Source organism: Sceloporus occidentalis, unplaced genomic scaffold, assembly GCF_023333645.1.
Source record: "Sceloporus occidentalis isolate IW3139 unplaced genomic scaffold, rSceOcc1.0.p SCAF_1, whole genome shotgun sequence".
In the NCBI taxonomy this organism is placed as follows: domain Eukaryota; kingdom Metazoa; phylum Chordata; class Lepidosauria; order Squamata; family Phrynosomatidae; genus Sceloporus; species Sceloporus occidentalis.
In genome coordinates this window covers 281,412,286-281,425,279 of record NW_028316981.1, presented here as the reverse complement: position 1 = coordinate 281,425,279, position 12,994 = coordinate 281,412,286, and the positions used below count along the sequence as shown (strand labels likewise).

At 37.8% G+C, this 12,994-nt stretch overlaps 1 protein-coding gene across 8 annotated transcripts in view; it reads left to right on the top strand.

Moving 5' to 3' along the window:
- Window positions 1–12,994, top strand: part of MAST4 (microtubule associated serine/threonine kinase family member 4) — a 367,302-nt gene that overhangs the window by 311,460 nt on the left and 42,848 nt on the right. For all 8 annotated transcript variants that reach the window (XM_089494950.1, XM_089494942.1, XM_089494935.1 and 5 more), the window contains 5 exons: window positions 1,001–1,086; window positions 7,572–7,780; window positions 9,218–9,356; window positions 10,180–10,312; window positions 10,994–11,159. In XM_089494950.1, coding sequence (XP_089351076.1) covers window positions 1,001–1,086; window positions 7,572–7,780; window positions 9,218–9,356; window positions 10,180–10,312; window positions 10,994–11,159 — 733 coding nt within the window. The remainder of the gene's footprint in view (window positions 1–1,000; window positions 1,087–7,571; window positions 7,781–9,217; window positions 9,357–10,179; window positions 10,313–10,993; window positions 11,160–12,994) is intronic.

Genomic DNA, 12,994 nt, shown 5'->3' with positions numbered 1-12,994 from the left:
TAATTGTGGTATTTTAATGTGGCTATTACTGCCTTATATAGACTATAGCAAAGCCTTTGATTGCATAGAAAATCTATGGGTCATTGTTGAAGAAATGGGGGTGCCACAACATTTGATTGTTTTAATACATAACCTGTACTAAGAAGCTAGCTACTGTTAACAGATATTAATTGCATAATTCCAAGTCTCAAACTTTTTTATTTTTGTTTTTGTTTTAACTACTCATACAGAACAACTGTTAGAGAGAATTGGCCAGATGGTAATAACAGAGGACTTTTCTAGAAAAGGTTCTACTTTTACAGATGTAGAAGTGTAGAAGCAGATAAACATAGTAGTTATTTCTACATGCACATGTACTAAATTATTTCTTTTTTCTATATTCTTCATGTAAATATGAAAAAAATGATTTATATTTGTTTTTCAAAAAGAAAAAAATGCATATATTGCTAACACACTTGTATAGAACATACATACAATTAATGTATTTATTTTGTGAAGTACGATATTTATGAGAGCCCTAAACCTGATAGCTCTGTTCAGTTGGATAGAGGTTTACCACTACCATTTTAACATTCTAGCTTCATCAAGTATTGCATATTACCGGCTTCCCTTATCCAAAATGCTTGGGTCCAAAACTGTTTTTGAATTTTTTAAAATGTTGGAATACCTATATTTGTGTATACATTCATAATGAGATATCTTGGAGATCAGACCCAAGTGTAAACACAAAATTCATTTATGTTTCATAAACTCACAGCCTGAACGTAATTTGTATACATAACCTGAAGGTAATTTTATACAATATTTTTTAATAATTTTGTGCATGAAACAAAGTTTGTGTACAGTGAACCATCAAAAAACAAAGGTGTTGTCTCTACCTCAGCCATAAAAAAATGGATTTTGGACTATTTCAAGTTGTAGAATTCTGGATGAGGGAGATTCAGCCTGCACAGTATTTTTATACCTAATGTGATTGGCTTTTTTGTTACTTATTTTATAGAGTTCTAATGCACCCCTGAAGCTCCAAAGGAAGCCTCGGGAAAGTGATTTCGAAACAATTAAACTGATTAGTAATGGAGCTTATGGGTGAGTATTTTTGAAGATATAAAACTTTCTAGATTTTTGCATGGCTTTCTGCTACTTTCTGTGAGAAACTATATAATGTATTGCATTGTTAATTGCTTAATGTAGACAAATTACTGTACATACTTTACTATAAGTCAACCTCATGTATAAGTAAAGGGCAGGTTTGGGGGCCAAAATTATGGATTTTCATATAACCCATGGATAAGTTGAAGGTAAAACATAGGGGCATGTAAAAATGATCTAAAGCAAAGGAAAACAGTGCCAAAGAATTTACAAAATTCCATCAGGCATAACTGTGTTTACACTAAAGGCTGGATGGATTATGGAGTAGAAGGCATCAGTATTTTCAGGACAGATTGCACTCTTGTCTTTCACCAGAGGATGGTTCCTTTTTTAAAAAGAGTTAAAGTCAGTACTTATATTGACCAGTGGATAAGTCAGCTCAGTACCGGAAAAGACCAGCAAGTTAAGCCACCTTCTTAGTGGCTTGGAAGCATAGTGTTTACATGCTGCACCCTCCCAAGATGCCTGGAACCCGCCCAACCAATTACACTGGGACAGGTTCAGGATACTCCGGGGTTTACACACCACATGCCACCGGAGCACCCAGAAGCCACCCTGGAATTGTGGCCAGGCCTCTTAAGGTGGCTTTTTATCAGTACAAATAGGAGCAGATCTTTTCCACTTACATTTGAGCTGGCTCCAGGGCAGATTAGGGTTGTGTGGTTGTTCCACTCCCTCAGTTTTTGGAGGTCACTTTTTTGACTAAAATTTCTAGACTTACACGTGAGTATATATAGTATTTGAAAATAAACAAATTTAGTTTGTCAGAATTGTATGCCTGTTTTTCACATATATTTTCACATAAAGTTATCAACACTAAGTCCAGAAGGTCAGAATTCTTATAACCAGCCATTACACTGTAAAATATATTTTCTCATTACCTATAAGTTGAAAAGGTGGCACATTAGTAATACCTGAGCTTCTGAGTTTTAATACCATTAAACAATAATTACACAACTACATTTGCGGGAGCACGGCAATAAACAGCTTCAAAAGCACTTAATACTCTTTATTACTAGAATAAATTGAAAATAAAGTTAATGTTGTGAGGCATTTTTCCTTTTGGTGTTTTCCAAGCCATTAATTTCCTATAGTAACATAAAGAACTGAGGTCTTGCTTTTGATTCACTGATTTATTTCCAGGAATATAATTGGTTATACTTAAGTGATATTGTTATCTGATGACATAGCCATGTTATTCTGCTATATCAGTATGCAAAGTGATTTTCTAGCACCTTTGAGACTAAGGGGCTCTGCAGACTGTCCCTAAGGGACGGCCTGCAGCCGCCCCTTTTCATGCCAGATCGGAACCATCTGAGGCCAGTCTGATTAGGGCCTAATTGTCCAAAAAAAAGTTGTAGTATAAACTTTTGTTGATTTCCTCAAATGCAAAAACTGTTTTTCTCAGTTGGTATGAAAGATGTTATATTGTTAACTAATATTTTTTATTATGCATATTGTTAACTATTATTTTTATTATGCATTTCTTCCAAATATAAAAGCATTTTCATTTATCCAAATGTTTGTGTATTTTATAGTTCCCACATCCATTTGTTTGGGTTGTTAATGGGTTTTGGTGCCTTCATTAGTGAGTTTAAATGCTGTTTTTCAAAATATAATTGTTGATCTTGGCATACTTTGGCATACGTTTGTCAGATGTATTCAATTTGATGAGTTTAAATGTGAACCTTAAAAAAATTAATTGATATCTTTTTAGAACTCTAGTTTATAACTGAGGGAGTAAATTCATTTGTAGCATAATTAAGTGACTTGATATTAACTGAGGTACACAATGCTATTTGTACTGAATGGTTGGGAAGATACAAGAAGTTAAACAAGCTGTGAATCAGTAAACATGTTGGATATAGGTCAAGTCATTAATGATTTCACAAGCTTTCTTAGACTTACTCTTCAAGCCAAATCGTTGTTTCTTGGCCCTAGTTTCTTATTGCACGTGCAACCTGTTTTCTCTGTCAACATTATTTTAACTTTGAACAGAAGTTTCATTCATAATTGTTGTATTTATCTAACTCTTCATCAGCATTGTTTTGTGAACTAGATCAATAGCCGTTTCTAGCTTCTTTGGATGTTACATAATTACAGTTTGGAATCAGTTCTTACGATTTTGCTAGTGAGTACCAATGAAATAAATGTGTTTGGTAGGTACATTCATAAAGGAGAAAACTAATTGGTATTGTTAACTGGCATGATGTTTAGGCTCAGATGGTTTGATCACAGTTGTCTTTTGTGGCATAGCTGTGAGTTCTTTGGAAATGGTGACCAACATGAGATCCCAATTATAATCGTGGTTTTACAGAAATGGACCTAAATTAGAGGAACACTGCTTCAGTGTGTTTCATGATGTGTAGAATACCAGCATTGCTGATAAAGATTGTATGTAATCCTGAGTGGACACCTTTGACAGATGGGGAGTGGGTTTCCACCCTTGGAATTATCTGTTGGCCCCACAGACTGCTCCCCATTCTCCCAATATGAGAAAGACAAATCCAGAAGAGGTGAGAAGTTCACTTCTGATTTTGGACATGATTTTTTTTAATGTTACAATTTGGGGGTGAGTACGCTTGCAACTTACTTAAAAGGTGAATTGCTGCTCCTGGAATCCTTCCAGATGCTTTTTTTTAAAGCCAGAAAAAGGACAGGTCAGGGCAAACGGGCTGTAAAACAGCTTTGGAGGATCATATGCAAATCCAGAACCTAACTGATACATTACAAATTGGGATATGGCTGGCTACCTCCTTGTGGAACAGACACTTGTGTTGTTGCTTTGCCTATTTTAAAAAATCTCATCTTCTGTTGTATGAAAAAGGGATTACACATCTTTTAAAGAATAAATAAATGAATTAGATGTTAATTAAAGGCAAGAGAAAAGTTATGGGTGAATGAAGTGATGGCCTACATCTAATTGCTAGTCCCATGAAGACCATGAAAGTGGTACAAACCAACTTACCTGTTATATAGGGAAAAGTAATGTTCTCCCAGGCACAAGATATTTATACAGTGGACCCTTGTTATCCACTGGGGTTTGATTCAGAAACCCCTGTGAATAACGGAATCCATGTATACTCATTTGTATCCCATTAAATACAATGGCATAGCAAAATGGTGCCCCCTATATAAAATGGAAAAATCAATATTTGATACTTGAAATATATATATTGAAGCCATGGATGCTTGAATCCGTGTATAAAAAAATCTGTGTATAAGGAGGGCCAACTGTACATATTTGTGGGAAAGTGAGTGCTCAAAAATTACCTCCTTGAATAAATCCTGGCCATTGAGGCAAGGCATGTGTTTAAATGAATGTCACACAGTTTTAGCACAAAATACATTTTTCTATGTAAATGAATACTATATACTCAAAGGGTTAAATCTTTAAAGTGTGTGTGTGTGTGTGTGTGTGTGTGTGTGTGTAAGGATGCGTTTCCCAGGTTAAACTGGTCAAGTAACGGAAGAGAAGATAACTGTATTCTTTGTTCACATTTATGAAAATTTTACTTGAAAGTATTCGGCTGATAAATGGTCTCTTCAACAGCACATCTTCTGTTACCCAAACTTAAAACAATTGAAATGCTTGCGTATTATTATTTTCAAAGTAATTTTGAATAGGATCTAAACAAGAGATCTGTAAACAAGGCAAAGAACAGCAAATGCAGCTGAAACTGTACTTTGACTTCAGTTGCAAAGCTGCTTCTCTGATTTAGTGTTGGCGATAACTAAGAAAAGCAGAAATAAATCTCTGGGTCTGTTTGGAGTTCTCTGCTGTTTACTTTGGGCTTGAGTTTTTCAAACCCTTTTTTTAAAAAAATGAAAGCTGAGTTGCTTGTAGCCAGTGATGTTTGCATTATTCTTTTTGTGCTGTTAGCTTAAAAAAAACTGAGAGAGAGAGAAGGAGGTAGTCTTTCTTGCCCAAGACTATGCCCATTATCCATGGGTGTGCCCATTGAGGCAGTCATTCAATGGTAAATCCTAGGAGATAGACCTTATAATAAATAAAAGGAATAGTGAAAAAAACCCAGGAGAAAGAATAACATATAAATAATCAGACTATGTATGTATCACACTATTCTAAACCTTTTCAACGCCTAAACAGACGGCCTGTTTAGTCCCACTTGGTGCTTGCTTTGGGATGTGATGTTTATATTCACCATGCCCCCAAGCCAGACAGAAGCCAGGCTGGCAATTACACTCCAGCTGACTTCTCTCTTGCTTGGGAGCATGGCGTTTAGACACCACTTTCCTTAGAGCCAGCTTTTTGGGAAGAAAAGCTGGCTCTTTGGGAGAAGTTGTGGCTTTTTTCTGCCCCCCAAAGGAGTGGATCTTATCTGTTCCTTTTTAGAGCGGAATCTGGTTGGATTGGGGTCAAGCATCTGTTTGTCCTGGCCCCAATCCAGCCTAAAAGGAGCTGTTGTAAACTGCCCCCTTTGGGCTGTCTGTATCCCCTTCCCAAGATAATTTTATGGAAAGGCAGTGTATAAATATGGTGTGGAATGTCATCATATGAGTCTTTGTATAATACTTGTCCATTGTATAATTTTTCTTCTTGTCCTTTGTATAGTATCTGTCCTTTGGGAAGGACAAATAAATGTAATACTAGGCATCCATTGAATTGTCTGTTTCCCCCACTCCTCCTCACTGGGCTGTCTGCCACCAACTGATTACATGGAAGAAAGGATTCGGTTGACTTACATTTTGATATTTTATTGTGATTTTATTAATTGTTTACATTGATGCTACTTGTAAGCCTTCTTGAAAGGAGTGTTTGTGCTGAAAGGCAGAAAAAAGAATGTATGGATGAACAAAAGAGGGCTGTAAAGTGATGCACTTGAGAGGACTTAGTGAACTGAGTCACGTGAATTCACTTCAGGAAGAGGGTGGCATGTTCTAAAAATAAGGCCGTAGGAGATACAGAGTGGGTATGATTTGTATTTTGGCTAAGGTACGATATCATCATAGTTGCAATGTGTTTTATTTTAACTATCCTACTCTAAAATGGAGAAATACTATCAGACTAAGGAGATTTTCAGACCTGGAAAAAAAAAGTCAGGAGCAATCATGCTGAAGATTTTCAGACACATTGCGCTTATCCTGGACTTCTCCCATGAAGATCCAGGAATGCTCCAGCAACAAACCATTCACAGGGAAATCCCAGAAATGGTTTGTTGCTGGAATATTCCTGATTCTTCCCAGGATAAGTCCTGGATAAGCACGACGTCAGATGAAAATCTTCAGCACGGTCACACAGTTATCCCAGGAGTATGCCTTTTTCTTCCTGGATTTCCCCCATCTGATAATCTCCTAAAATAAACTAAAAGAAAAAAATATTTCTTAAAATATGATCTTGGTAGTAAGAGAAGTATTTTTTTGTTTTGTTTTGTTTCTGAAGAGGGACCAGCAGGCTCAAGATGAAACAATCACTGATGCATGCTAAACATTCAAGCAGGCTTTTTGCATTTTTAAAAAAGTGTATGGGGGTACAAAAAGACATAATACAGCTATCTTTGTTTTTCTGTGCCCCCCCCCTTTTTTCCAATTCTTCTCTTGCCTGATAATGGATTAAAATATCCCTGAGATGTTGGCTGAAATGTAAATGGCAATGTAAATTAAGGCAGGAATCATGAGGTCCTCTATATGTTAATATGTTATTGGATTGCAACTCCCATCACCTCATGTCAGCACAACCAATGGTGAGAAATTCTGGGTATTGTAGCCTGGCATCTGGAGGGTTACATGATTCCCATGCCCAATGTAAATGGCTGTACAATTTCCTCAAAGAAGTAATACACTTACAGAGAATTAGTGTCTTTTGAAGCTCTTCTTACTAAAACTTGATTGCAATAATGTCAGCCCTGCCCATTCACCACTTTTTTTTCTTATGAACTCTGTTTACTTTGTCACCCTAGAATACAATAAACCTGTTGTTTGTGTGTCAGACTTAATTAGATGCTAATAATGCAGGTAACTAGATTGACTCAGCCACTGTTTGTCATTCATTGCGAGTGCAATACTGTACTTTCACAATTGGCAAAAGAATGGTCTAATCATAAAGCACCCATCCTCTCATCTTTGTTTCTCAAATATGAGATCATCCTGAGAAGTCAAAAGCAGATTCTGAGTCATAGATATAATGCACATATCCAGAATAAGCAGTCTCAAGAGTGTCATTATATCATTTTGTCAAAAAAGATTTATATATCTTTAAAATTTTAATAAATACAACCAAAAACATTTTGATTTTTTTGTAATTTATCATTAGTGAATTGATTAGCTGAGGTGGCAGAATGGACTGGAACCTTGAATTCTGGCATCATGATTCATATATACTATCCTACTAGCATAGTATTTGTATGTAAATTAAAAAACTGTATTATTCTCATTCATGTTCACTCTCTTTCTTTTTAAAGTGCTGTTTATTTGGTGCGGCATAAGGAAACCAGACAGAGGTTTGCCATGAAGAAGATTAACAAACAGAATCTTATTCTTCGAAACCAAATTCAACAGGCATTTGTTGAGCGTGATATCTTGACGTTCGCAGAAAATCCATTTGTAGTCAGCATGTATTGTTCTTTTGAAACCAGACGCCATTTATGTATGGTCATGGAATATGTAGAAGGTAAAGTTTTTTGCATCCAGTGGCAAGCACATTGTAATGTTAGAGTGAAAAATAAATATGAATGCAATGTGTTCACACTGGATTCTCCATGCCCAGTCTGTACACAACTACAGTCGTCCCTCAGTATTCATGGGGATTAGGGGCAAAGGACCCTTGCAAATGAGAAAATTTCACAAATAACCCTGTTGCTTTTGCCTGGCTGGAAGGGAGAGGGAGGAAAGAGGCGGAAGAGGATGCATGGGGAGAAGGTGGATATTTCCGAATCAGATTGAAAGGGGGAAAGTTTCGAAACAGGAATGCAAACTCTAGCAAAGTACAAGGGGTAATGTGTTTGGGGTTTTTTCCTGGTTTGGTGGAGGGGGGAGGACGGAAAGGAGGAAGGGGATGAGGGATGAGAGGGATATTTCTTTTATGCCAATGAGGCTGCTAGCATTGCAAAGGTTTGGAAATGCAAACTCTGGCAAAGTACGGCAGATCACCCTATAGCTAGCTCAGCTGGGGCAATTACAGAGCAGAAGGGGTTGGAAAGGAGCATGTGTGCTTGCCTCTCTTTCATCTCCCTGTTGCCCTGTAGCCAGGGAGGGGGGGGGTGCATGTGCATGTAGCAGCCTTAGCCTCACAAATAGGGTTGCCATAATTGTCCACTATTACCAGGGACAAAATGTAGGATAAATTCGAGACCAAACTGTAGGACAATTGCAGGACAAAACTCAGCTCAAAATGTTGGACATTTAAGGTCCTACATTTTGGGCTGAGTTTTGTCCTGCAGTTATCCTACAGTTTGGTCTAGAATTTGTTCCACATTTTGTCCCTGGTAATAGTGGACAATTATGGCAACCCTACTCACAAATGATCAAAATTGCGAGTGCCAAAGCCGCAAATACGGAGGGACAATGTCAAAGATTGGTCATAATAGCCCACAGAATATTACATTGGAATGAATAATGTCTACCAAGTTGCAGAATAGAGTAGACCATGGAGCACTCTTAATATCATGCACAATGGATTCTGATTTGTCTTATGTGTAGAGCTAGGCGAACAGGGTTTTTTTGGTACTGAATAAACACGTTAGCTCAGCCTATCAAACCTAGGGAGAGACATCCATCAGTACTAAAAGTAGAGAGAGAAGGCTTCCAGCTCCAGATGGCCTCATGCCTGGTATGTGTTTGTCAAGAAATGACATGCCTTCTTGCTCTCATTCTTTGACCATGTTTGTAATAGTAGCTTGTTTAAAGCATGATCTTCTTGGAAAACATGATAAAAGTAATACATAATGCTTACTGCTTTCAAATAATTATAAAAATGGGACTGTTGCTTCCTTACGATGTTTCCGTTTTCTGTCTATGATGCCTTTACATATAGTTGCAAGTGCCAGTCTGCATTTTGAACTACCTATTGCTTGTCTTTTCATCTGTATTAATGTGTGTTTTGTTTTAGGTGGAGATTGTGCTACTTTGATGAAAAACATGGGCCCCCTGCCTGTAGACATGGCCAGGATGTACTTTGCAGAGACTGTTTTGGCATTGGAATATCTCCACAACTATGGAATAGTACACAGGGATTTGAAACCAGATAAGTATGTATATAGAATAGCTACAAGAAGTATACTTGTCCCAATACATTCATTGGGGTTAGGGGCACAGGACCCCATGAATGTGGAAAAAAATGCACATAACAAATGTTTTTACCTGAGAGAACACTATAACAAGTTAAAACTAGACTAAGACATGCATCATTAATGATACACAAACACACAGCAGCACAACAATTAGCAAAATCCAGCTTAAGTGAAACGGGCCTTATGCAATCACTTAGTAAATGCCTGTCAGAACAAAAAATAATTTACTTGTTTTGAAAAGATAGTAGGGTGGGTGTCAGTCTGATTTCTCTGGGAAGGGAGTTCCAGAGCTTGTGGGTGCTGAGGGTGCATCTACATTCTAGCGATAATGCAGTTTGACACCACTTTATGCCTTGTCTCCATCCTACAGAATCATGGGATTTGTAGTTTTGTGAGGCACTAGGACTCTTTGGCAGAGAAGGCTAAAGATCTTGTAAAACTACAAATCTCAGCATTTCATAGGATGGAGCCACAGCACTTAAAGTGATGTCAAAGTGCATTATTTCTACAGTGTAGATGCACCCTGGGAATGCCCTCTTGATTTTTTTGTACAGCAAATTATCTAGTCACAGTTCCCACATTTGAGGAAATCATATGGGTCAGTACACCCAGAGTGCAATGAGAGGGTCATTTAATGCTGTGCCCTCTGCCATTGATTGAATTTATTCTATGATACTTGCAGGCAAGAAATTGTGTGTAGGATTAAAATTATATGCATCACTGAAAATATAATCCCATACAATACTCCATAACAGCAGTTTACTGTCATTGTTATTTGCAGCTTATTGGTAACATCCATGGGACACATAAAGTTAACAGATTTTGGGCTTTCCAAAGTTGGACTCATGAGCATGACCACCAATCTGTATGAGGGTCACATTGAAAAGGATGCTAGAGAGTTTCTGGATAAACAGGTATGGCATCAATACAAGTTTGAATAACAGTGTAAAACTAGATGGATTGTGGAAATAATAAAGATATTGCTTTATTTCTATAGTGGTGTTGCAAATCTCCATGTAAGCCTATCTTTACTGTTGGATTGCAAATTGTTCCAGTCTTCTTTCTACCATTATAGTCTATTAGCAAGATAAATGATGTAATTGTGAGCAAGTGAGACTGTGAGAGAGACAAATGGAAAGTTGTTTTTATAAAGAATTCAGGAGTCTCAGCAGAGTATTTGTGGAACTCATGATGCATTGTACAATCAAGGGTGCTAAAAAAACCTAGCTATGGACCATTTCCCTTTACGCATGCCTCATTACCATTTGCCTACAATCTGTTCACTGTAAGAGTTACTTAAGGTAAAGCCATTTAAGTTTTCATGTTAAAACAAGAATAAATCAATTGTGTTTAATATAAATATATGTAGTTTACTATTACTTTATATTAGCAAACACCTTCTATGAATCATTCTTTTTCATAAATCTAGATGAGAACTTTCAGTAGAATAGGTGAAATATATTCAACAGTATAGAAAAAGCAAGAGAAAGATTTAAAATTTCAACCATAGTTTTTGTGATACCTGGATAGAAACCACCCGAGAAATTCCTGTACAAACACATGGTACATTTTCTTTTTTGTTCTTCTCATTTTAGGTCTGTGGCACACCAGAATATATAGCTCCAGAAGTAATTCTGAGGCAAGGTTATGGCAAGCCAGTGGACTGGTGGTCTATGGGAATTATTCTTTATGAGTTTCTTGTTGGATGCGTACCATTTTTTGGGGACACACCAGAGGAGCTATTTGGACAAGTAATCAGTGGTAAATATCAAAAGATTATCCTTATATACTGCAACTATACGAATGGCTACACAGCCATCTTTAACATCTCAATCAAGCCTTTGTTACTCTCAAAAAAAATCCTCTGTAAGAATTGCTCAGTATTTGAGTTGTTTCTACATTGTTTGCCAATTTAAAAACAGCAACAACAATATACCCAGCAGAATTGCAGCACTAAAATTTGAAGGCAGTCCTTCCTCTCCTACTGTATTTCTGGAGTCCTTAATATGTAGTAATATAAGTAGATATGTAGGTACTGAAAATTACTTAATGCTACAATTGTTGTTGTTCCCAGCCTTGATCCATGGGGACAAGCAGGTAATAAATTACTGGGTTTTGTTGCTGTTGTTGTTACAGTTCTGTTCAGAACTCTGGGACTATATATGATCTATGAAATTCCAACATAAAGTATAACAGTATAACAGCAGCTAAAGCCTTTACTTCTTAATACACACACAAATTAAAATGTACTGATGAACAATGAGGTTTTAACCTGACACTAGAAAGGTTGCATCCACTCTTCTCCTACAGCGCTTTGGCAACATATCAAAAACAGCATCCTGCAATCTGTGGAAGAATCCTTAGGATTCTCCCTCAAGAAAAATCAAGACTGGTTTGATGAAGACAACCAAGAGATCCAGGAGCTGTTGGCAAAGAAGAGAACTGCTCACCAGGCACACCTCGCCCAGCCATCCTGCCATGAAAAAAAGCAACCTTTCTCCTTGCATGTAGTCAATTCCAACAAAAACTCCGAGACTTTCAGAACAAGTGGTGGGTCAACTTAGCAGAAAAGACACAACGTTGTGCAGATCTGGGTGATTCCAGAGGATTTTATGAAGCTCTTAAAGCAGTGTTTGGGCCTACATATCAGGTCCAAAGCTCCCTATACAGGACAGATGGTCAAACACTAATCACAGATAATGCTTCCATTCTGAACTGATGGGCTGAACATTTCCAAAGCCTCTTTAGTGCCAACCGAGTAGTCCAAGACTCAGCTATTCAACATATGACACAATACCCAATGAAAAATGAATTGGACATAGCTCCCACTTTGGAAGAGACCCTTAAGGCCATACAGCAGATGAAAAACGGCAAGGCAGCCAGGATTGATGGAATTCCACCTGAAGCTTGGAAACAAGGAGGTCATGTATTCCATGCTAAACTCCACTTCTCTACCAGCCGGCCCCACAGGAAGAACACTACCATCCCCACATCACTGTAGGCAATTCTGTGCTTAAGTCCATCCAGCAGTTCACCTACCTGGGAAGCATCATCTCCTCAGACACCAAGATTGATAAAGAGATAGATCAGAGACTAGCAAAGGCATATAGTGCATTGGGAAGGCTTCACAAAAGAGTCTGGAGTAACAAACACTTGAGGCGAAGCACAAAAATCAGTGTGTAAAGAGCCATTGTACTGTCTATTCTCCTTTATGGGTCTGAAACATGGGTCACCTATCGCCAACACCTACAACTCCTCGAGTGCTTCCATCAGTGCTGTTTACGCACAATTCTAAACATACACTGGACTGACTATGTGACAAATGTTGCTGTCTTTGAGCAAGCAGGGATCACCAGCATTGAGGCCATGCTATTGAGGACGCAGCTGCGCTGGGCAGGACATGTTTCTAGGATGAAAGACCATTGCCTCCCAAAAATAGTATTCTACGGTGAACTCACCAAGGTCAAGCATAAGAGGGGCACTCCAAATAAGAGATACAAGGACTCCCTGAAACAACATCTAAGGCTCGGCCAAATTGATCACTAACAATGGTCCGCCCTGGGGTCACACCGGGAGGCATGGGGACGCACTATCTA